The 26,267-nt window shown below is 47.3% G+C and overlaps 1 protein-coding gene across 1 annotated transcript in view; it reads right to left on the bottom strand.

Moving 5' to 3' along the window:
* PRKCA (protein kinase C alpha) overlaps positions 1–26,267 on the bottom strand; it is a 412,540-nt gene that overhangs the window by 39,812 nt on the left and 346,461 nt on the right. Inside the window, exons 9-13 of the mRNA XM_004432678.3 lie at positions 16,863–17,000; positions 15,882–16,055; positions 13,261–13,352; positions 10,530–10,592; positions 9,482–9,620 (exon numbers count right to left, since the gene is read on the bottom strand). Of these exons, the coding sequence (XP_004432735.1) occupies positions 9,482–9,620; positions 10,530–10,592; positions 13,261–13,352; positions 15,882–16,055; positions 16,863–17,000 (606 nt within the window). The remainder of the gene's footprint in view (positions 1–9,481; positions 9,621–10,529; positions 10,593–13,260; positions 13,353–15,881; positions 16,056–16,862; positions 17,001–26,267) is intronic.

Here is a 26,267-nt window from a genome sequence, read left to right on the forward strand (position 1 = left end):
AGTCCTCCCCAAAGTCCTAATTCACAGAATCAGAGCGTTAACATGGTTGTTGTGTTAAGCCACTAAGTCTTGGGGCGGTCACAAAGCAACAGGTAATTGAAACAACTGCCAAATAATGGACCAAGATTCACAGAGTGCTTCCTCTGAGGAAGCCTAAGCTCATTATGGGCAAAACTCAATCTTCAAAGTCATACTTTGAGGAAGGTACTATGATTATGCCCATTTTATAGATGGCACCCCAAGTTCTTAAAAGAGCAGAACTATAGCCAGAGTCCACTATGCCACCATGAAGGAAAAGCCACCTGAAATCCAACAGGAAGTGCTTCCTTCACAGGTGGACATTAAGTCTTCGTGGGGCTGAAATAGAGCAGAGCTGAATTAACCCAGAATCAAATGCATGTTATTGGCCCTTGAGTTGCTCTTCAAGTGGTTCTCAAACTCAGTCACCGCAGCCATTGGCACTGGGCCCTCTTGGGGCAGCAGGCGGGGTGGCTGGGGGGAGGGGAAAGCAGGGCAGGAGGACAGCTTGGCGCCCACATTTGGAATCCTCATCTCAGGCCTCCTCTGCTGAACAGGGAGCTGTTCAAAAGGTTAACTGTGCATCCGAACAAAATAACTCCCTGTATAGTAAAGGAACGAACTGAGGGTTAGGAATAAATTTGGTGCCTGTAAGAGCTTTATTAGCTGGAATAAAAGATCTTCTAGAACTGGGAGGTCTCACAGTCCAGTGGGTCTCTGTAGATGTGCTGGTAACAGAGCAACAAGCGATACGCTGAGGGAGGAAATTGGCACTGATGGTATTAGGGCAACAGGCCTGCACTTTGGGGTGGGCAGCCCAGGATCTCGGCCCTGCCACTTGCTATCTATGAGCCTTGGACAGGTCACCTCTCTTCTCCACAGCTCCTTTTCCTTGTCTGCAAAATAGAGATAATGCCACTTATCTCAGAGGACTATTGTAAGAAGTAAACAAGGTAACAGATATAAGTGCATGGTACATACTAGGAAATGAGCAAATGTTGGCAATCTCTCTCAAGATACCCACCCCCACCTCCCTATGGCCCAGGCAATTTTGCAAAGTAAAAGGTGAAATAGAATCCAGAAATCCCAGACCCATTTTTACAGGATTTAACAAATCCTCACATAGAGGGCCAATTTATGCAGCCATGGAATACTGGGAGTAAAAACCTATCAGAGCATTATTGGAGCTCTGAAGATAAGTAATGGGCCTGTGGGAGCGGCCCATTTGCACTCACGGAGTGAGGCATTCTCTGGGGAGCAACTGAGCCGATGTCTGCAGTCCCCTCCTCTTAGGACAAGAGCCACTGCAGGGAGAAGCTAGTCGGCTCCAGGTTCAAAGCTCAGGGCTGCCTTGAATTGGGGCCATGGGAAAAACTAAGGAATCCCTTTGCATCTTGGGTTCATCGTCTGGAAAACAGCCAATGATGCCAACTTTGCAGAGCTGACTTAAGGATTAAACAAAATTCAGTCAGTCAGGCATTCACAAGGGGCCGCTAGTTCACACGGAGCTGGTTATCTCTGCAGGAAGAACAGGAAGGAGAAGGTCAGGAGGAAGGCCCGGACCACAGCTGTTTCCTGGACCACAGTATCGCAGAGGGTGCCAAACGCTCCAGAGAACAGGGCTAGGCTGATTGAACTCTGAGGCCAGGAGAATGATGAGACAGTTAAATAGCCACAGGCAGAAGATAAAATATACGAGATAATATAGCCAACACAATTCCTAGACAAGATCTGAGGAGAGCTACACAATTTAAGGAAGAACCCAAAGGAAAGCCTGGCCTTAGCTCTTTAAATATTTCTTGGAGGGAAAGCGGCTGCTTCATTTTCTCTTGCAATGCTGGGGCCATTGGACTGTGACCTTACATAGAGGGAAACTGGCCTTTGAAAGAAAGTAAGCTGCCTTCGGTTTATCATTCCCTTTCTTTAATCAAGCGCTTTCTTTGCTCTGCCAGTGTGGGGCTCGTGTGGGGCCTGCAGTTCAGAAGGCTGATCTCCGAGGAGCCTCTGCTGGTGCTGATTGGCTTCTCTCTCTCTCTCCCTCATCTCTCCCTTTCTTCTCAGTGTGGCAAGTGCTAATTTACTGCCTGACTGCCTGGCTGCGTGCATCACATGAGTTATTTTCTCATTTAACTTGCAGATCCTCTTTTATTCTCTATCGGTCTCTACAACCCTTTCCCCAAAGGCCAGGAAAAGTCTCTGCAACATCAATATTCTGGCACCTTGGGCTGCCTGGGGGACTCGGGCAGATGTCTCACCAACCTTCAGACACTCAGGTCCCCCAGCACACTGGCTCTCTTCAGTCAATGAGGGGAGGCGCGTGGGTGTCCTCTGCACTCCACCCCCTGCCATCAGCTTCGCCCCAGGGGCAGCCTTGGGAATCACCCCTCCAATACCTGCCTCCAGAGTTCCCCATCTCTCAATTCCAGAGCCTTCAGCTCTGTTCTATTGCTGCGTCTCCTCAGCACAGTTGCAACGAGGAACGCAGCCCGCTGCACCCACACATCCCTAATACCACCTGCTTGCTCAGGCACCATTCCAGACCCGGGGCAGGGGCTCACCAGGAAACCAAAAACAGAGATTCCGCCGTGGGAGCTCAGTGGGAGAGACAGACACAAAGTCAACAAACACACGAGTACCCGACATGGTCTATCGGTGGGTGATGAGCACTACAGAAGGGGAGCAGGGACAGGGCGTCAGGAGTGTTGGGTGGGAGCCGGAGGTTTGCAGTGTTAAACGGGGTCACCAGGAAAGGTGACCTCCCTGAGGTGACACCTGAGTTGAGGCTTCAAGGAGGCTGACACCTGGGGGAGGGACATCCCAGGTAGAGGGAATGAGAAGAGCAAAGGCCCTGAGGATGGGGAGGATGGAGCGAGCCTGGCACATCTGGGGAGCGGTAAAGCAGCCACGGCAGCTGGTCTAGAGAGATCCGGGAGCGGGCAATGGAGGAAATGCGGTACAAAGGGTCTCGGGCCACTGTGAAGACCTGGGCTTCCACAAGATGCCTAATTCAGAAATGACTGGCTACCCCCAGAGCCAGCACTGGTGGCAACGTCTTACCCTTCTATCTCATCTGCCCCTCCTCCCCCTCCCCTGACTGCACACATTCTCTCTACTCTTTAGGAAGAACCCCTCAATACTCCTATTCTGACAGACACTCGGCCCCCTTCCTGCCTTGTTCACCCATTCCCACTGCCTGGCCAGCCACTTCCAGGAGACTCTTTTAAGCGTCTGGCCTCCCCAGCCCTGAGCAATCCCTAATCCCCCTGCACCAGACCACCGCGTTTTGCTGGAGAGTTATCGAGTGTGGGGTGCTGGCTGTACGACAATCCAGCCTTCCCGACTCTGTGGCTCAGCCTCTCTCTTCTCTGTCATCACACCTACCCCCACACCAGCAACCCACTCTCAGGTCCAGGCCCCACCCTTCCTGACTCCACCCTCTGAAGGGGCAGGCCAGCCAGCAAGGATGATTTCAGCTTTCCTGCCTCCCTGACCTCACCCTCCTCCTGTGCCTGAGGAGGAAGGGTCTCCTTTCCTCCTGCATCCCTATTCTGGTTTCCTGCTGGCATATGGCATTCTCTCTCTCTCTCTCTCCTCTCTCTGGAAGTTTTCCCTTTGGCCTAGAAATACACTCATGTTTCTGCAGCTTAAATAATGCTTCCTTCATCTTGCCTTCCCTGGGAGTGACTGTCCACCCTCTCTCCTTCCATTTCCCACAGATTCCCCCAAAGAGAGGGTTCCAGCCTGGCTGCTGACGCTCACGCTCAACTCCAACGCCAGTGTCATCCAGTTTCTGCCTCATCGTTACTGACACTGCTCTCAGGGCTCTGGTTCCTTGCAGCCAGAGCCCTCCTCACCCCCTCCCCCTTCTCCTTGACCTCTGCAGTTCTCCCCCATCTCTGAGTTCATGAACACTTACCATCCTTGGTACCCAAGACTCTATAGCTCCTTAGTTCTTTTTCTACCTCTCTGGACATCCCTTGGTCTTCTATTTTTCCTCCCATCCCTAATATGTGGCTCCCCCCAGATGTGACCCTTGACCCACTCCAGAAGAAAAGTCACAGGTGATGGCCCATTGGCTGAATCTTACCTGTATACGTTTCTTTTAATACATATTAGAGCCAACTTTGAACAGTTAGGCAAATTTTACATAAAAATGCAGATTTCTGGCTACTGTCATGGGCAATACTGGGCTGGCATTCCCATAGGGCTGGAAGGAGAAGCCAGGATCCCCTGGGATAGGTCTCTAGCTCTCTGAACTCATCCAGCCCCCAACACTCACAGCAGTTTGCACATCTGCTTATGGCCAGCTGGCTGCGGGGGCGGCAGGCTGCCGGCATACTTCTACCCTAGTGATTTCAGCCTTGCTGGAGGTGCCATCTGTTATTGCCAAGGGGAATACTGTCTTTTCCATGTCTCTAAACCCACGCCTCTCCTGGGCTGCAGTGGCCCATTTCTAACCGCCTCCAGTCCCAGGCACTTAGTAGGCACTCAATGAATACCTGACTGACGATGTCACATGTGGGAGACTGGCTTAAGTGTTGCTGGCTCTCCCTTGGCTTCTAAGGGATCTGTCCAGTATTCACAGCTGGAATACAATCCCGAGCCACTGACTGCATTAGAGATGAAAAAGTCTGATCATGGCTCGGACTCCTGATTCCAGCTCAGATGGATAGATGTCCATCTTCTCTTAAAAGACATCAAAGAAAAGATGGTCTGTAACATCTCAGTGCTCATTTTTAACTGCTCTTTCACTCAGGGAGGTTTCTTATATCTCTGGAGATGGTGTAATACGTGGAAAGAAATATATGAGCTCTGAGGTCAGAATGTCTCAGGTCCAAACCCCACTTTTGCCTGTTACCAGTGGTGTGACCTTGGGCAAGCCACTTGACTTCCACTCATATATAAAATGAGACAAACCAGGAAATGTGCTCAGAGGTCTTGGTACAGAGCAGACAGTCACTATATCATGGGTGACATCCTTTGCCTGAGCTCTAACTCGCCCCCTGCATAGCACGCCTGCGAGGAAGGATTCTGCATGGCACATTTTCAAAAAGCTTCGCTCCCACCGCAGCAGGAGGTACTCAGAGGTACAGCCGCCAGAAGCAAACACTTCTGTGTTGCTTCGTTTTCTTCCAGGAAAGAGCGGGCAATGCTAGTATTCAGTCTGATTCTTAGCTGCCAGGAGATACTTGACTTGTGACTGGATCTCGCATGCCCGAAATAACTAACTTGCAGAGGGGGGATTAAATCCAGATGAAGCTTTTGTTCGGCCTTCTCAAGGACTCTCACTGATTCTGAAGAATTCTTTCTACGTCAAAGCAAAGAGCACCCGGGATGTCAGCTTCAGGAATTATCCTCTGATTAGCGCTCTTTCGTGGGTGTCCATCTCAACTCCAAAATCACATCTGTTAGTGACATTTTCTGCCTCAGTTCGTCTTCACCCATTAAAGAGATGCTACAGTATTAATCCATTTCAAGGTTTTTGAACAAACAGCCATAAATATTTAAGCCTCCGTTTTGCCTATTAGGGAAAATGCCATCTAAGATAATTATTTGGCCACTGCCTGACACGAAGATTTATATAAACGATAGGATTATTTTAGCCTTTGAGCAAATTCAGAAACTTCGAACCTAGATGGTCTTTCTCTATACTGCAATTATTCCTATGGCCCAATGACGACCTTCGTGAGAAAAATGCCAACAGAAGGGGAAACAACCTAGAGTTATTACTGACTGAAATCCCAAACTAGCGCAGCTTATCTTTCAGTGAAAGTCAACTGGAATCTAAACAGAGCTGTCAGTGCCGGCTTGTTTTCTTGTGTCGCCTCTTCTGAACTGTAAGCACTTTGGGGGCAGGGCTCCTGTCGGATACACTTCTGTGTACCAGTGGCGCCATGCTTGGCACAGTAAGCACGCAGAACGCTCTCTGAACACGCACATCGCTCACGTTTGAGCAGCAGTTTAGTGTAGTGGGCAGTGCAAGGGTCTGGAGACTAAAGCCCGATTGTGGCATTTCTTAGTAATGTGGCCTTAGGCTATTACTCACCCTTCAGGCTCCTCATCTGAAACACGGGCCTGATGTTCCATTCCTTATGGGGCTTGTTCTGAGGATGGAGGGAAAGTATGTAACGTGCCTGGCATATAGTAGATTCTCAATAAATGGTGGGTGCTCCCTTTGTTATTGATTGCACAGTGGATACAAGGAGAGGAATGAAGGCTTGCAAAACTGAGGGTATTTAGGGCCGGAGCATGTTCTCCTCTGTGTATTAAAAGGCCCAAAGTTGGTTTTCCACACATTCTTCTCTGACAGTGTGTTCCTGGCATCCTTTTCTCTGACGACAAGTTCCCAGAATCCCTCTCCCTGACTGCGTGTTCCCAGCATCCCTCTCTCTCATGATGTGTTCCCAGCAAGCCTCTCTGACATGTTCCCAGATCCTTTTCTCTGACATGTTCCCAGCATCCCTCTCTATGATGACATGTTCCCAGAATCCCTCTCCCTGACTGTGTGTTCCCAGCATCCCTCTCTGACAGGTGTTCTCAGGATTCCTCCTTCTGATAGCGTGTTCCCAGGTTCCTAGCACGACATGGCCAGCCCCATATAGATGCCATCTTCTTCTAGCACTTTCTAAATAGCAATCAACTTCTCAGTTCAAAGGGTCTTCCCAGGCCAACCTATCCTTTGCTTCCAAAAAATCACCATGAAGACAGCAATGGCCAGGGTCTTCTAGGAGGGGCTGTAGCAAGAGGCTCACAGTCCAATGTGGCAAATGAGTCGAGTGAACAATGACGACAGCAGGACCAGCTTGCCTTGGGACAGACAATACTCCAAGTTACAGATAACAACCTTATGAGGCAGACATTATCATCCTCATTTTACAGGTGAGGAAAGGGAGGCATGGAATGTTTAAATAACTTGACCTAGCGGTAGAAGCAGTACTCAAACATTATGACTGCAGTTCTAGAAAGTGCTCAGATGAAAAGCCAATCTCAAAATGTTACATACTGTATGATTCCATCATATAACGTTCTCGAAATGACAAAATTAAAAGATGGAAAACAGATCAGTGGTTGCCAAGGGTCAGGGATCGGGGGCAGGGAGGAGGTGGGTGTGGTTCTAAAAGGGCAACAGGAGGGATCCCTGTGGTGATGGAAATGCACTGTATCCTGACTGTGGTGTTGGAGATGTGAACCTACACATGTGAGCAAGTTGCACAGAGCTCAATAAACATACACACAAATGTGGACAAGTGAAGAAAAAAAGCCCAAAGTTGCCAAGATATGCTAGAAGTAGGTTTAGGCAGACTTGGTGGAGGCAGGTGCGGAGGTTATCAAATATAGTTGGATGGAATGCCATCGTGAGTGTGGGAGGCTGAATAATGCCCCTCTCCCCCAAAGAAGTAGACATTCTAATCCCCAGAATCTATGAATGTATGAATTTAATTTTACTTGGTAAAGGGGACTTTGCAGATGTGATTAAGTTAAGGATCTTGAGATGGGGAGATGATCCTGGATTATCTGGGTAGACTGTAAGATGATAAATTTGTAAGAACTATAAGATAATAAATTTGTATTGTTTTAATCCACTAAGTTTGTGGTCATTTGTTATAGCAGCAAAAGGAAACGAATACAATGAGGAACATTGGGGGAAAAAAAGACAGCAAACTTCAATCATTTGGAAAATTTCACCTATGTGGAACGCTGTCATCTCTGGTGTATCAGATGGCTGTGGTGTTCCTGAACACAGGAAGCTATTTCTCTGATTGGCAGAGACCAGGTGGAGATGAAGTTCAAAGCCCCCTTTATTCCTAAAAATGCTGCTATTCCCTGTCACTATGCTTCTAGTGTGTCAGTGGGTGTTACACGGAGCTGGCACGGCTTATCATCACAGCCTGTTTAATACATGGCAGCCAGGAGAAGGCTTCAGAATAAACACCGCCTCAAGAGGTTGTGTTTTTTACTGTATGATCTCTCTAATCTTCATGTTAGAAAAATACGACTATTTAAGCTCAAGTTATGGCTGGAGATACCAATGTGTGAGTTCTTTTGGGGGAAAACCCCACCAGGTTACATATCAGGATAACATCTTTAGCCATGTAATTCAGAAATTAAGTTTCTAAGTAGATGTTCTAATTCTGTGTTTCCACATTGTCTAGGCATATAATAAACAAACTCTTAAAAAAGGAATAAAAATTAGCTTCCCTTTTGAAAGGGTCTACTAGGTGCAACACATTGGTATTAGGCACTTTCGTCCTCACAGCAATTCTATAAGGAGGATATTATTATCTCTAACTTGCCACTGCAGAAACAGGTGTTCAGACAGGTTAAGCAACTTGCCTGAGTTCCCACAGCCTGCCAATAATCGAGTCAGGACTGAAGCTCACATTGGTCTGATTTCTAAGCTCGTGTGTTTTCCACTCTAAACTACTGCCTTTGAGATAAATGCAATATGTTGAATAAATGCCATAAGAGCCATCAACAGTTAACATGAGAGCTTTACAAAGAGCTAAAGTTTGGCCTAACTTTGAATCCACTACTTTGTACCATGCTGGAGCTCAGTTAAGAAGAGTTTGTTTCTGGGCCAGCCTGGTGGCACAGCGGTTAAGTGCATGCGCGCCGCTTTGGCGACCCGGGGTTCGCCGGTTCGGACCCCGGGAACGTACCAACACACCGCTTGTCAAGCCGTGCTGTGGCATCGTCCCATATAAAGTAGAGGAAGATGGGTACGGATGTTAGCCCAGGGCCAATCTTCCTCAGCAAAAAAGAGGAAGATTGGCATCGGACGTTAGCTCAGGACTGATGTTCCTCACCAGAAAAAAAAAAAGAAGAGATTGCTTCATCCACAAGGCTGTGTGTGGAAAGAAAGCTGGCTACCCAGTGACCTAGGGTTATAATCCATCCAATGATTGCCATGTACTAAGCTTCATAAAATAGGAAGAAAATTACTCAGTAAGTGTTATAGCAATGACAAAGTAGTATGGCCACTGCTGTAAATACACAAATCTTGGAACCACTTTGCTTATAACCACACTGAAACATTCTTTCTAGATTAAATACCATGATCAATTCCAATGTGTCATTTAGAGCACTAATCACTCTGATTTTGCTAAAAGCCGTCATTGGAACCACCTTCTGATCCAGTTTTTCCATGCAGAATATTTTTACAAGCAAGAACTCCCTTCTCTGCACAACAGTGTTGCTTAAATTGTTTTGCCCTTGACCATGTAAGAAATACATTTTACCATGCAACAAGCTCACATGTATACATGACAAAAACAAAAGTTCTATGAAACAAGACATAGCCTTACTATGTGCAATGAGCTCTCATGTTTTTTCTATTTTGCTCTACGTAGTCTAGTTTAGTCTATTTTGTGGTCATGACCCCACAAAATGACTTAGTGATTCACTCATGACTCTATACTCCACAAGGGGGTTGTTTTTGCTGTTCGAAAGCGCTGGGCCCTACCTCCGGGGCAATGTAATCTGGAGTCCCACAGAAGGTCCTGGTCGTGACTCCATCCATCATGTGTTCCTTGCACATCCCAAAATCAGCAATCTTGATGTGTCCTTCCGAATCCAGCATGACATTATCTAACTTCAGATCCCTGCAAGGAAGCAGGATAGCATCAGTGTCCTTCCCATGACATACATGGTTTGCTCTGGAGCTAGTGAGATAGAAGGATATTTCATTAGCTACCATCTCAACAGTATGTTAACTTCATGTCTCAGGAGAGCTGGGACCAGGAGTTACTGTGTTTTTGTTTTTTTTTTTTTAATCTCCTAATGTGTTGCCTGGCTTACAGTGGTACTTAATAAATGCATACTAAATGAATGACCAAATGGCTGAACTAGTGATTCCCAACCTTGGCTGAGCATGTGAATCACCAGAGATTCCAATTCAGCAGGTCTTGGGAGATCCTGGTCATTGGGTTTATTAGTATCCCACACAGAGCGGGTCTGACACACAGCCAGGTTTGCAAAATCACAGGTTTAGAACAACCTCTACGGGTCACAACTTGCCCCTCCCATTCTGCCTAGTGCCATATGTCCTTTTAATAAGTCTTCACTTAACACTGGAAGACATTCTTTTTTCTTGGTGGCAGACTTTCACTGTAACTAACAACCCGAAGAATTTAATCCAATAGTTTCTCCCTTGCCTCCCCTCAGTTCTCCATGTTCTGCTGCTGAGCATCTAGAACAGAAATTCAATTTCCACTGCTCCTTGATCTTCATTCCAAATAAAAGGCAGAGGAAGGAGCTGGCAGTGAGGATAAAAGCATGTTTTCTTGTGGAAAGCAGAAATGAGATAAAATCTTTTGAGGTCCAGAAATCAGATGGTGGTCCTGATTTGCCTGGATGCTGCAGAGAAAGGTGGGCCCCAGCAGGTCTCTGTTATCTTGGGGGTTATCAACTCCATATCTTAAGTCTCCATCACATAACTACATGCCCACAGAGGTCCAGAGGTCTAGCCAAACTCTCAACTGCGCTGCTGGTGGCAGAGCTTCGATACGCACCTATAAATGATTCCTCTTTTATGAAGAAAGAACAATCCAATGGAAATCTCTGCCGCATAGAATCTGCAAGAGAAAATGCTCGTCAGCTTTCTGGCTCAGTTCTTTGGACTCCTAGATACTTTGTATCCTGCAGCTCAGACACTGAAGAGGTAAAAGAACTTAAGATCCCAGGACTCGCAGAGATCAGCATTGCCCTACAGGTGTTCTTCCAGCCCGTCACCCTCCCTCCGCCATTTTATCACTCCAACTTCCCCAAGGAATGATACAGCTAATAAAATCAATGAGATGGGTTTATTACCTGCCCAGAAACAAGCACTTCTTGTCTGGGGCAGGTGGACAGGTAATTTACTGCTCACAAGAAATTTCTGATACAGTCATGCGCCACATAACAATGTTTTGGTCAATGATGGACTGCCTATACGATGGTGGTCCCATAAGATTAGTACTATACAGCCTAGGTGCGTAGTAGGCTATACCACCTAGGTTTGTGTAAGTACACTCTGTGATGTTCGCACAACAACAAAATTGCCTCATTTCACATCTCTCAGAACGCATCCCTGTTGTTAAGTGACGCATGATGGTACAATCTTGCAAAGAGTGGCTGTTAGACTCTTTCATGTCAGAACTAGGGTAGAGTGGAGAAAATTTCCATTTCCTATTCATGGACAGAATACATTAGTATTTGAAAATACTATTATTCCCTAGAAGACAAAGAATAACGTGTGATGAACTTTTTAGCTGGTTTACTCATCACCTCCCCCCAAGTGCTGAGATAAATGGGACACACGCCATGACTCATACCTGAGTTTTCCCTTTTAAACGATTCATAATAAAAAGCAGTTACTGCCATCACTTCAAAATCATTAACCGGTTAATATGTGAAACTTAGGCTAAATGTTGAAGGATGTTTTAAAATTTGCATAGCATTTAGGAATCTCTGAAGTGTGAGAAGCCACAAGACTGGGCCTGAGCAACATCACACTCAGGAGGCTTAACATAAGCACACGTGTCTACATGAGCGGAGAAGAGTCCCTTAACGATAAGGACCGCACTCTTAATGGGGCGGGGGGGTTTCCTCTGAGGGCCGGCAGGAGAGGAACTGGATGGGGGAGGGAGAAGAGATGGTATCATGGGCGACTTTTACATTATTTTCCATGCTTTTCTGTACTTTTAAAATAAAAGCTTTCCGGCAACACAAATACAACAAAAGCAATACAAATATTTCATAGCATAAGGCGGTCATTTTGCCATTTGCTCCTTATAGTTCTGTGTTACCAAGCTTTATTTACAATCAGAGCATTTTAATGCTTTATAATTAACATAAGAGAGGGGATAAGGGCAGGCAGTGCTGAAAATTGAAAAGTAAAAATAAAAACAGAAAAATCTCCCTTTGAATTTTTTAAGCTTACTACCAAAGAATTCCTTATTCTGCCTTCAATTAATCTTCCCTAGGACAGATCATCCCACGCAGGCCAAAAGTACTTCAGATTTATCTTTTAGACTGAACATCGGCCAGAATCTGTTTAACATTTGCTAACTTGATTATTCAGGCACATGCCCGCTACACATCCTCACTGAGGGAAATGAAATAGTTGTTTGTTTAGATTTGCTTCTGTTGAGTTTCCTGTGACTTCCTGGCCCCTGAAAAATGGGATGACTTTTCAGGTATCAAAGACTGCCTTCTAGATGGATGATTCTCCATCTTCCCATGGAACCCAAGACTCTCTCCTGTGCTGCCGACTCCTGCGTCCCTGCATCCTGGCATCCAAGCACATCCCAATGAAATCTTCCAAACTGAGCTCACAATTCTCCCCCCAAACCACCTCCTTCTGGGTGGCTGTCCCTTCCCAAACATAAAATGGGGTGTCACCTGAAGAGGTTTCTCTCTTCTCACACCCAGCGTCTCCAAGTTCTGGTTTTCTTCCTCCAGAATGTTTCTCAAAGCCACTTACTCCTCTCTGGCTCCAAGGCCAAGCCCTAATTAGAGCTCCATTCTTTCTGTTCCACACAGATTTGCAGCAACCCCCTTGTACCAGCCCTTACACTCCCTCCCTTCTTCCTTCTCCTTTTGGCCAGGGGGTTGTGAAAACTTAACCTGATGGTGTCAAGCCCCATTGAAGCCTCTTCCAGCCTTCCCTTTCCTCAGCCAGGCCCTCCACCAGGCTTGTCACCTAGAGCCCCCTCCCCCCACCTCCCACTATGAATCTCACACCATCTCCTGCACCTCTGGGTTGGGCATTCATTCCCCCAGGACGTTCTTCCCTCACTGACCCCCTTTTGGGGCTTTGCATGGTGTCCTGTGCCACCTCTAAAGTTATGGTAACACATTACAATTGTCGAGTGACTTCTCCCACTCCACTCCCGAGGGCAGGGAGCCACTCGTTCCTTTCACACTCCCAGCGTCTGGTGCATTTCGGGTGTGCAATGCCCACCTGTTCAATAAATGAGTGGATGACTCGATCAGTGAGTGTGGAATTGGGTGACAAGGGGATACATCAGCATCGCCAATTTACTAGAAGTAGAATAAACTTCTCCTTAGGAAATGCTGAGATGGACCCTGTCAATAAACCTGGCCCCCTAGGAGGTTACAGTACTCCAACCTGAACTGGGCAGAGTCCCACTTTCATATTTCATCCAGCACAAGTTCCCAGTTGGGAATACTGTGTTGTCTAAATTAAGACACACACACACACACACACACACACACACACACACACACACAAATACTCACACTGCTTGTGGTTCCTTAAATTTTCCTACTTGCTGAATGTGGTACATGAGGTCTCCGCCATTGACATATTCCATGACGAAGTACAGTCGATCCTGAAGACCAAGGTCAGAACGTGAGCAGGGCTCCTCCACGGGTAGAGTGGCTTCCCTCACTCTTTACAGACTGCGTTTTGCTTTCTCATCAGTTAAATGTGGGCTGCACTGGCACATCTGCCTAGTGGAGCCCTTCAAAATTTTTTTCCCAAATAAAGAAGTAGTAATAACCCTATTGCATGAGGGCCTTGGGAAGTATCAAATTATTACATAAGTCTAAAATTATGGCTCTCTGTCAATGTGTCTGCCTCCTTCTGGAGGCCATTATAGCAATAGCCCCAAACGTTCTTCCCTTTTATCCTACACACATGATACATTTCTAAGTTAGAGATGGTGTGAAGAATCCACATGGGCCAATTCTTTAGTTTTAACTAGTATTTTTGGTATGCAATGTCCAGGAGGCACGCCACAGTGATGTGGTAATGTGTTTAACTGGATTTTTTTTTTTTTAACTTTTTTTTTTTTTTCCTCCCCCAAAGCCCCAGTAGATAGTTGTATGTCATAGCTGCACATCCTTCTAGTTGCTGTATGTGGGACGCGGCCTCAGCATGGCTGGAGAAGCGGTGCGTTGGTGCGCGCCCGGGATCCGAACCCAGGCCGCCAGTAGCGGAGCGCGAGCACTTAACCGCTAAACCACGGGGCCGGCCCTAACTGGATGTTTTTGAAAACCAATCTCGTGAGTTAGGTCAGGCTTATAAATTGTGAATGCTCAATGATATTTACTGTGAAGGAGGGGACGACAAGTGGAGAGGCTAATCAAATGTTCTTTTGCATCCATAACATGCCCAAATATTGTTTTTGATTTTCTCTGTCACTGGTATGCTAAGTGTTGGCCCCACGAAGGGCGTACACCATGGAATCAAATAAATTTGCATATTTATGAGGACATTATGCTGGAACAGATGGGGAGAGTGAGGGGGTTTAACAGTGAAATAACTGACAGCACAGCACACCGAGGGAAAAGTTGACCTCTGCTCTCTTCTAGACACCATCACCATTTACAGAGGTTATTAAACATTAAAGTGTTGCACAGGGAGGAAAAAAATGATGAAGCTGGTGCTAATAAGCAGGAAACGGCTCTGGGAGCTTCAGTCTCGGCTTTCCTGTTATAAACTTTAATTTCATCTTTATTTCTCTGCTCTGTGGCTTTCTGGAGCTTAATCAGCGTAACCAGGGTTACAGGACCTGGGCTGGGATTCACAGACTTGGTTCTCTCTCCTAACACGTTGCCCTTCCCTCCTTGGCGCTACTTAGGAGCTGCTGAGAGCAGGGGGCTGACCCTGCCGCCAGCGCTACGATGACACGCAGTGGCCGGCGCCCGACTCTGCAGCCCCACTGCCCATCTACAGACTGTGTGTGGCTGCACCGCCATTTTGAGATTCTAAAATCCAAGAGCGTTGAGGGGCGCCTCCCAAGAAATTTTAAAGAGAGACATAAAACAGAAAGTCAATTTCTGGTCAATGGGAAGTTGAAAATAATCATCATCATAACAGTAACAACTATAGCTACTGATTATTGAGTCATATCTTACAAAGGACAGCCACCAAGGAGCAGAAAGCCTGTCTCTGGGAATGCCTCACTATGGTGCCATCCAGATGTTTCTATTTCTTGCAGGCCACTTGGAAGCACCACGCCAGAGCCCTGGCCCCACAGCCGGCTGGTTAGTACTTTGGAATTTTTTTGTCCTCTGTTTAGTTATACACTATGACAGGGCTCAGCAAACTTGTTCCGTAATGGGCGAGGCAGTAAATATTTTAGGCTTTGTGTGTGTCTTGCAACTATTCAACTCTGCCTTTGTAGCATGAAAACAGCATCGATGATAGGTAACTGAATGAGCACGGCTGTGTTCCAAGAAAATTATTTATGGCCACTGAAATTTGAATTTCGTTTAATTTTCACGTGTCACAAAATATTATTCTTTGCTTTTTTTTTTTTTAACTTTTCTTAGAGCTCATGGGTCGTACAAAAACAGGCCAGTTTGCCAACCTCTGCTGCGTGGCATTAAACAAGAATACACTCCTTTACAAACTCCAATCTCCTAATGTTCCAATGCAAGGCCTGGCAGCTAGACCAGCGGTTTTAAAAGGCCAGGACTGTGAGTTATTCTATTGTTTTTGTATCCCAAAGTCTTAGCACATTGCCTGCTATGAAGAAAACTTTTGATATAAATGTTTGAATTAAACGGAATTAATGCCAAGCCTCTAAGTAGGGCACACCACAGGGAAGGGGCGTCCCAGATCTCCCAGGGGCACAAGAGTGAGAGGTTGCCCCCAGGCACCTCTGCCTGGCAGAGAGGAATCTGGGGCTGAGTGGTCCCCAGGTTATGCCTTTCTCCAGCCTTCTCCAGAGGACTAAGGTTGACTCAGACACTCAAACATTTTGGTTCGCTGTGTGTTGGGCCACAGCTGTACACCCCAGGATCCTTACCCTTGAGCACACTGTGTGCTGGGCCACAGCTGTACACCCCAGGATCCTTACCCTTGAGCACGCTGTGTGCTGGGCCACAGCTATACACCCCAGGATCCTTACCACCGTCTGGAAGCAGGAGTGTAACTGCGTCAGGAACGGGGGCTTGTCAAGCAGGGCCAGGACTCGCTTTTCCACCATGGTGCACTCCACGTCGTCGTCTTGAATCACCACGTCCTTCTTCAGGATTTTGATAGCGTACAGCTCTTCTGTTCCCTTCCTGTCAGCGAGCATCACCTGAGAGCAGACGAAGGGCAACCTGAACACTTCCAGGCACATGTCTGGTGCCGGGCGTGGGGAGGAACCAGGTCAGGTGACAGTTCACACAGCTCATGCAAATTTGTAAATGTGTGATATAACAATGTTAATAAAGTTGTACTTTATGTGCAAATTTTGAAATAGTGTACATCCCTGCAAATTCCTCCAGCACTGCACAATTTCTAAGCTGTCAAGATCTATACACTGTGTAGGCTGTTGCCACATGATGGCGCTATTGCGGCTGCTAAAAGGAATACTCAACATTATCGGGATTAGTCTTGAATTAAGCACATTTTTCAGGAGCATCCTTAGAGGAAAATGTGACTGACCTTTATAAGCTTTTCACGAGTCAGGAACCAATACAAGAAAAAAAAGAACGGCAGGATTGTAATCAGTTCCTGGGTCTATCATGAGATTTGGGGCCAGAGAAGCCAAATGTAGACAAACAGGCTGAGAGCTGAAGAAACCCAGTTCAGTATCTCTTAATTATTACATGCGCTTACCACAAGTCAGCATTTCATTTTTAGTTGTGAAAATTATTCACTCAACTGACATTTTGGAGCACCCTCTGTGTTCTCAACACTGAAATGGTGACACAAAGTGACCCCTCTGCAGCTTTTCAGATACAGTTGTTTTTAATGAAATGAAGTAGGAGACATCTGAGAAACCTGTACAGAGCAAGGAAATCAAGGGCTGCTCTGGAAACTTCGGGGAGAACAGGACCGATCCCAACAGTCTCTGCAAAGGCCTGGCCGTGCATGCACCATCTCCCGTCCCCTTCCTTACCTTCCCAAAACTGCCCTTCCCCAGCACCATGAGGAAGTTGAAGTCGGTGAGTTTCACTCTGTCAAGGTTGTTGGAAGGCTGTCTCCTGTCTTCTGAAGGACTGATTACTTTGTTACCAGCAGGGCCAAGCTTGGCTTTCTAAACGACAAGCATACACCAGAGAACAATGGGTCATTTTTCCAGGGAAAAGAGTGATAGAAAACAGCATGAGGTAACTAAGCTTGATGCCGGGTGGGAGGTGGGATGGGGCGAGAAAAGGAATCTGAGGGTGATGAAATATCTACTCATACATCAGAGGTATACTCACCCTAAGGGCAACATCTGCAAGGAAGCAAAAAATTGCCCTTACCTATCCCAAGATGAGACGACTCTTTATACAGTTAACCCAAAATCACGTCATGGGACTCTGTCAAGGGTGGGCTGATTGTAATCCCTGGACATAGAAGTTAACTTCTTGGGGAAAATGGTGCGATAACGTTAACATAATAAAAGAAAGAAACTGTGTACTGATGCTTTTCTTATTTGTAGATTCTCCAATTTAAGATTAATCTGCATAAAGGAAACGTGTACCCAGGCAAAAAGGGAGAACAGTGTCCTCTGGAGGAACTGCTTAAATGGCAAGATGTGGGGATGATTTATTGCTACTTTAGAAGGCACAGTAAGAAGAACAGAGTGTTTATTTAAGTCACGAGTTGAACTCAGGAAAAGAAATGATGACATGCGCGAGAATCTGGTTCACATGGCGCCCTTTCAGCCTGAAGAATACTTGGTCAGTGACATGTGAGTGACCGAAAGGAGTTTTTATAAACTAGACTCATGCCACACAAAGGCCCTGGAGAGACCAGGCCCTCATTCCTCTCATGGGGGACTTAGAGTCTCACGTCACAGGTGAAAAGTCAGAGGGCTCAGCAGAAAAGGAAAGGCAAGTGGGATCAATGGGGACACCTCAGTAGTCAGCAAAGGTGCCCACGGAGAAGCCTGGAGTTCTCCCCACAGCCCCGCATGCTGAACATCTGCCTGACTGTGAGGGAGTCCGTTGCTGGACGTGTCAGCTGCTGAAAAGGCCAGGGTCTTGGGGGCTGGCTGAATCCCCACAGCCCTGGGCCCACGGGCAAAGACTCTAGTTTTGGATTCACTGATAATGAGAGGGTTGAGGGCGCATTGCCCCCTCCAATGCAGCAGACCTAAGTGCACCTTTGAGCTTCAGAGCAGGTGCCAGGACATCACTCAAGTCATCGTGGTTACCAAGATGGCCTAGGAGGCAAAGGCAGCATTCAGGGGCTTGACTATGTGACCAAAGCGCTGGCAATACTGATTCCTAGCTCTTGGGCGAAAACGTGGGATTTGCAATTTTTTCTGGCTTTCGAGGAATCATCCACATTCCCTCTTTGAGCAATAGCATCCCTTCATCCCACAATTACTGAGTGAGCCACCTCGTGCCAGGCTCTGTTGAAGAGGCTTTGCCTTAGCAGGATGAGCCCCCCTCAGCCATCTCGGGATCCCCATTCCTAACTTAGTGCTTAGCACAGGGTGTGTACTCAGCATTGTGGTTGAATGAATAGAGATGAAGTCTGAACGTGTTCATCAGATGCTATTGTGTTAGGCAATGCTTTTCTCTGATAAAAATAACTCATTTGTATAGGGGTCAAACCTCATGGCTCGAGTGCATGCTCTGATGAATTGAGCATGCCCATTTAAGCAGAGACATTAAAATATGGGGGAAAGATGGCCCTGACTTTTTTGCTTCAATGCTGAAAGTATTTAACATGGTTGTACCATAACGCGATTGGCAGTGCATGTGGGAAACACATGGGAACTTGGGGGCCACTGGAAACATGCTCTATAAAGACAAAACCTGAACCGTAAGGATACATAAACTGGCATCCTCTTTGACAGAGGATGGAAGGAATTTTAAGACAGACTTGTGAGAAAGAGCCAGGACTTAGCCGCTCGGGTTACAGAGTCCCTGTCAACTGCCCGACCAGCTCCATCCTCCGAACACATGCCCCAGGAACGATTCCAAGCTGAGAAACTTTCTGGTTTGTGTCTAAATTTAAATGAATCATCAGGAAGTTCAAGCTTGAGATGAGAAAACCGACTATGCCACTCTATTCTGCTCTTCTGATTTATAAAAAGAAAAAAGTTATCAGAAAGAGGCACAAAGATTAATTTTAGCAGGAAATTCACAATAACAGCTGAAAAGACCCAAATACAACAGCCTCATTGCTCTGAGGTGCTTGAAACAGCTGAAGAGCGTTTTCACCTGGGTCCAGCTTCCACCTGCAGCACTGTGGTCCCAACCAGGTGCTCCCAACTCATGGGGCATTCCTCAACAGTCACTGCTCCTTCACCTCTGACACCTCAACACCACAGCCAGTGTAGAGCGAACGTGGGCTGATGTAGGCGATGGCCTCCAGGGGAGATACGGGGGTTTTATACACACAGGCATCGCCTGCCTTCACTGGGGGCTGTAACCCAACAAGGGCTCTGGGAGTTTTGTGCTAGGACCTTAGTCTTGTTATAGGGACAAGATATCCCCGCCGCTCAGGATAAAGGGATATAAATGCAAAAAAAGCATTTTCGCATTTGAGGACTTCTGAACCCAAGTACAATATGATCTTAGACTCTGCCCTGAAATCAATCCGCGGGGTTGGCAGGAATGTCAACAATCTCCTCACCTCAACCTCCTGCTCCCAGGAGGTGCAGGTGGACAGAGGAAGGCATGGGCTTCCTGCCCTGCCTGGGAAGACGCCATTCTCATGTCTTTTTAGCTGGAGACAGAGTTAAGTAGAGCAGGGGTTGTTTGGGAAGGAGACAGGCCAGGCAGCCCACACTGACCACATTCACCAACCACAGGGCTGGCTTCTCAGTGGCCTGGCCCAGAGGGTGCAAATGCGTTTCTCCCCAGCCCGAGCCAGCCCTGAGATAAGAGCAGCCCGGAGGTCTTTCATGCAGCTATCCTGCCAACCTGAGCAACATTTCTTCCACGTTCCCCCTACAGAATATGCTTCCAGAGCCATTTGCACGCTGCCACCTGCAGGCTTTGCTGCCGAATGGCATGGAGCCGTCTCCAACGCTGGGTTTTCACAAGCATCTCTTCTAGGGTAGAAATTTCCATGATATCAACATCTCAGTGGTCTGGGCCTGACTTGGGGCAAGTCTCTCTGCCAACCCAAGGCTAATAAATAATAGGGTTGGAGGAGAGAGCCAGTGGACCCTGCAGCAGCTGTGTTGCTGGGGGCCAGTGGGGAGGCCTGAGGGCACGGAAGACTCCCGAGAAGTTGGTCTACACAACCCCAGGCCTCAGCCTCCAGTCCACCTCCAGGGCTGCCTTTGTCTTGCTGATTCCCACCTTTCCTTGGTCCATCACTCCCCTCCAAGCTGTCCGAGAGCAATCCTGCCTGAGACTGAGCTGCAATGTCCCCCTACGCCTTCCCCTGGCTGACCTCTCCCCCACTTCCAGGTTCCCGCCCACCTGTGATTTCTCCCGAGAACCCTCCCCAAAGACTTCCTGCTCTTCTCCCTCACAGCACCCTCGTCTTTTCTTAACAGCTCACATGGCAACCTGTCAATATCTATTTATGGTGTGTTTATTGGTTTAACGCCTCTTTCAATCTCACTCTACAGCTGATCCATCAACAGGTCACGTCAAATCCACCCTCAGATTATGTCCAGAACCTGCCCTCTGCTCAGGGCCTCCTTCACAGGCGGCCCCAATTCAGTGACCTCCTCCTTGCTGGGCTCCCTGCTTCTACCCTGCCCCCTTGGGTCTGTTCCCTGGAGGGATCCTGGTCAGTGGGGTCCTGTCCTGGTCCCCTGGGTTCCCACCTGGTGGAGAGAAAGGGCTGAGTTCTCACAATGGGTGAGGAGGAGACTAGGCTCCAGGCTCTGTCTCTGACCTTAGCTCCCACCCCTCTCGGCCTTGTCTCAGCCATGCCAGCCTCCCTCTGGCCACGGGGTCTTTGGTTGCCCTTCCCATGGGGGCCGTGCTGTCTTGTTCACCCGCAAAATCCAGCTCAAACATCCCTTCAGTCTCCCTGTTGCCTCCTCCATCCTGGAATTTCCAACCCGTGGAAGACACTGTCTCTGCCCCGCCCACGTCCCCTGGGCTTTTGGCTCTGCACACCTCTGCTCACCTGAGGCTGTCTGCAGGGCATACCCCACAGTTATTGCCCCAGGATGCAGCCCTCAACCAGCTGCACATGGCAGCGTGTTCCATGCTGTTTCCCCAGCAGGACTGGGCTCCAGTGTGCCAGCTGTGGTAACCAGCTGGATAACCAAGACACCCTTAGCTGGCTTCCTCCCTTCCCTGGCTCACATCCCAATCCCCCCAGCATCTCCTGGGATCCCTTCCCAAACGAACTCCTTGTTCTCAAAACCTTGGGCAGAGCTGGCTTCCGGGGAACTTAAACATGTGTACCTTCTTCCTGGACTTACTGATCTGTCTTCCTCACTGGATTGTGAGATCCTGGAAGGCAGGGACCATCTTCCTCTTCTTTGTATCTTTAGACCAAGCACTGTGCCGGGCACATAATTACACACCTGCTAAATAGCTCATTCATTCAGTCAAAAACATGTCTTCATGAAGCACTAGCACTGACAGAACTCAGAGGCCAAATCACAAACGGTACAGTCAACCTGTCGCCAGCACTAGCCACACAGGTGACAAACGTTAACACAGAACAGCAGCTGTTATCAGGTGGGCCGTTTCAGAGACCTGCCCCTGGAGTCTGTGCATGTGGATGCCCACATAGGGTCGGAACTCCCTCTCTCAAGCAGTCACTGGTCATGCTGGGTCAGCCAGAGAAGGCTGTGAGAGCGTCCTTGCCTTTAGGGAGGTTGGCCACACAGTGACCCTCCCCAGAGGCCACGCTGGACGAGCTGGGTCAGCAAGCCGACAGCAGGCTCTTGGAAGAGTTTCCCTGAAGGGACATTCCTCAGATGGGAAGTCCTGCCTGCCCCAGAGCCAGTGGGATCTGTGACTGAAGAGCAACAATGAACCCCTGAGCCGACTATTTCTTTCTTTGAGCTTTTTAATGGGTTGTCTGGCACTGGTCTCCCAGCAGGACAAAGAGATCTGCCCTTCCCGGCTTGCACACTGTTGACATAACTCTGGTTGTCATGCACGTAATTCAGACTTCACCAGTAGTGCAAACAAAATCAGTATATGTCTAGGGATAAAGCTAAAGCTGAGCCTAACTGTGGCGACTTCGGCAAACCCAAGGAGGCATAAGAGAGAGAGGGCTGACATCCTTCACTATAGCGACGCAAGCACGGCACAGCCAGACGCCCTGCCGGGGCACGTGTGGGAATTCAAACCGCAGAGACAGAAAGGCAGGAGGTCTCCTGAAGACTGACATTCAGAGGAAAGAGACGAGCCTCCACTGGGCTGGGGACTTAATGCACATATGATCCCGTTAGTAATGCTCCTCGCTGATACGTCCCAAATCCTGAGTTGGCTCTCACTCGTCTCCAACAGTCACGTCAAGAAAGTTGATGGAGGACCAGGCTCTGAGCAGCAGTCGATGGGACGGAGATCCACGGACTGCTGTACCGCCATCCTCCCATGAAGCCCTCCTCCATCTCCCAAAGGCGGAACGCCCTGTCAGCTCTGACGATGTTTGTTCACTTCTTCAGAGAGCAGCGGCCGAGAGCTGAGGGGTTGGATCCCGACCTCAGCGCACACTGTGTGTGGTGGTGGACAAGTCCCTTAACCACTCTGAGCCTCTGGTCCTTCATCTGTAAGATGGGATGAGTCTGCTGACGTTCTTCTCACAGGGCTCTGGGCAAGAGTAGATGCAAGAATGTCTGGCAGAGTAAGTGGACCCAGTGAGTGCTCAATGCTTGGTACCTCTTATTACTTCTTCCCATTCACCTCTATTTTCTCAAGAGGGCCTAGTGGAGTCCTGGCACAGAGTTCTTGCTCAGGACACTATGTTGTTGAACTCATGGGTCCTTGTGTGACTTTAGAATACTCCATCATTTATTCCACAAATATCTGTATGTCTGTCATGCCCCAGACATGGGGCCAGGTGCTGGGAAACTAGATCAATAAGAAGTAGCCTCTCCTCTGAAGAACTTGCAGTCCAGAGGTACTGTGGTCTACATTGCTGCCACTCAAAGTGTGGTCCATAGATCAGCTGCGTCAGCATCACCTGGAGGCTTGTCAGACTCTCAGGCCCCAGCTCAGATCTACTGAATCAGAAGATGCATTTTTAGCAAGCCCCTCAAGTGATTCCCATGCACATTTAAGTTTGAGATGTGCTGATCTAAGACAGTTGGAATGTTTCTCCAAGTTTAAATGTCCCCCTCAGAATCAATGGTCCTGAGACCCTTTCTACCTTCAACAATCTTCAATTATCATATAAAATTAACGGGCAACTCTGGAAAGAGCCCTGGACTTGGATTCCAAAGAGCTTGGGTCAAATCTTGGCCTTACCCATATTTGCTGTGTGACTCCTGGTAGATTACACTGCCTCTCTGAGCCTCAGATCCCTCACCTGTAATACGGTGGTCATAAGACCTCTATATCCCTGGGCTATGCTGAAGGTGAAATGAGGAAGTCTTTGCAAAAGAACTCAGTGCAGCACCTCACATCCCTTCACCTGGTCTTCTTTCCTCTGTCCCAGGAAGGAGACACTGTCTGCACGTCCCTCAGGCTCCTGGCAGCCACCTCCTCCCTGACTGCAGACAGAAGGCCTTCCTGAGTTAAATGCAGGTCGCTGGGGTCAGGGCTCTGCCTGGCTGACTCACAGATCAGAAACCCTGTCACCCATGCACATGTGTCGAGACTGCAGACAGGCTCTGCAGGAGCTCAGGACCCGTGGGGAGGCCGAGGCACGTCCCCATGGGCTCCCATACCCTCCTGGTAGGGTAGAAGAAACAGGTCTCACTCCAGCTGCTCACCGTGATTTCCGGAGCGCCTTCTGTAGCCCCTGAAGGGCTGGGCTAGGCTTGGTGCAGGAAAAGACCCTGATTTATTAAAATGGCATAGAAGTTTTACAAGAGGCAATAAAAATGGAGACTATGACATATAATGTTGCAAAACAGAATAAAATGACTCTAAATGCTGAAGCTTTGGAATGCTTTTTTTTTTTTTTTTTTAATTAGACTTAAACACAGCATGGTTTATTGGCTATGATTAAACAACTCAGAATCCAGGATTTTTAGGTTCCTTGAAGGATGGCTCATTAGCATTAGGTCGAGTCTGGCGTCATGATGGATTACCACGCTGTGAGAAGGAGCAGAGTTCTCTCCCCATCAGACAATTTACTAATAACTGACATGCGCCTCATTTTATACAACGGATATACTCTTGAAAAGACATAACAGTTTGCAATCATTGAAGGTATTCAAAATTTAAAGGACTCCTATAGTGGCATTTCTGCAAAGCAAATTACACAAAGTGAATGTGAATATTGCAAATTCACATTCTGGCAGTCGGGCTTGAAGCCTGGCACGTGTGTTAGACACCTGTCTCTGAGGAGCTGTCCGTGGGTATTGTGAAAGGCTGTCCACATTCAGCTCATTATTAGGGGGTTTTTCAAATTAAAATTGACAGGAAGATGGGCCAAACTACAACACTGTGTATTTATGAGGGATGGGACTGCGGGAGATGTTCATTTTCTATTAGGTTGGACCATTTGCAGCTGCTGAGATGTGACAATCTGACCTACAGTAATGGAAATTCCAAATGGTTTAACCTAATACCATAGATACTCTGCAATGTTTGAGTTTTGTATAATGATTATATACTAGCTTTGGTATGTGGGAAAACAGACAACAAAGACACGGGGGAAGGTATCACCATAAATCGCCAGCCTCTAATACAATGGCACCCTGCCTAGCAATTCTTCTGAGAGGTGCTGACTTATCTTCGGTAGGAATCCAAGCCCAAAGATTCATCCACGGTAAGAATGGAGAGCCTTAAACATGAGTCCAAGTCTCCCAGTGGGTCTATCTGATAACCCACTAAAGTATGCTTTAATGTTAAACTACATTCCATTGTAAACGTGGCCATTCGTACCTATTTTGTGAATGTCTTTAACGACACTGTATCTCCTAGCATAGTAGAAAACATGGCTTTGATGAATATATTTATCAAAGACATTTGCAAAGTGTATAGAGGTGAACCTGACAACAACAGAAGGTTCTTTCTATTTCTAAGATTCCAAGGGCAGACAGGCCAACAATGACCAACCATAAAAGCAAATGAATAATTGTGTATTTATTCTACATTTTTTTCCTACAATGAAAACGTCCTGTATTCATGGTTTACTTGAACAACGCTGGCAACATAAGACTGATGGTGTTTCGATGCTGCTCCATAAACGAGGGGCATGCGTAAATGAAAGAGCCATGCCATACGTAACCAAGGACCTTAGCATAGCATCTTACCTCCACGGTCATGTATTCACCTGCACTCACCGCAACGTTAGCTAAGAGGAATCAAGTAGTTTCAGAAGAAACCCATAAAGGAACTGGGAAGGAGTTTTCAATGATACCATTAATGGAGTATGGCCTATGTGTTCCTAACAAGCCACGAGTCATGACATCTATTACCTCCTACTCAGTAACCGGGCAACGGGTTAAGACGATGCTACTTAATGGGCATTACAGCCTCCTGGGTAGCACAGCTGGAGGAGGTAAAATGCCCACTGTTCTCTGGCTAATTTTTCATCTTCTGGAATATGCCAAGCATGCTTGTTGCCTCAGGGCCTTTGCACTTTCTGCTTCCTCTGGCCCAGACAGCACACCTTCTCGTCTCTGCTCAGGTGCTGTTTTAAGCGAGAGGCTTCAACAGGGAACCCGGTCATCCCTTCCCGTGCTGTGTATTCCTTCATGCTCTCCTCCCCACCTGTTACACATTTCTCTTTCTCCCTCCACTGGAGGGAGCGAGAGAGACTCATCGGTTCTGTTCCCTGATGTTCTCCAGTGCCCAGGAGAGAGCCTGGGCATGGTGGTTCTCAGATACTTTTAGAGTGAATGGATGAGCGTGTACATGGGGAAGGCAATTACTTCTACTATAAAATTTTTTAAAAGACAGTTATTGCTTTTAAGTAATTTCTACAACAATGCTGCTGTGTGTTATAAAAGTAATCATGTTCATTTTAGAAAATTCAACAGGCATAAGTAAAAAAAAGAATTTAAAACATCCATAATCTTATCACCCAGAGTTAATCATTGTTAACATTTTGGTGGATATTCTTCTAATTCTTTCTTTTCATGTTTTCTTCTTTGACATGTATAGAATTATATGGTGTGTAACCTGCTTCCCCCCACTACGCTGTGAACTTCTTTTTATGTTATAAGCACTCTTCTACCACATGACTTTAGTGACTGCATAATAGCCCACTGTGTGGCTCTAGTGCAGTCTACTTAACCACTCCCCTATTGCTGGACACC

The sequence above is a fragment of the Ceratotherium simum genome, chromosome 16, assembly GCF_057802395.1.
Source record: "Ceratotherium simum simum isolate JZ-2026a chromosome 16, ASM5780239v1, whole genome shotgun sequence".
In the NCBI taxonomy this organism is placed as follows: domain Eukaryota; kingdom Metazoa; phylum Chordata; class Mammalia; order Perissodactyla; family Rhinocerotidae; genus Ceratotherium; species Ceratotherium simum.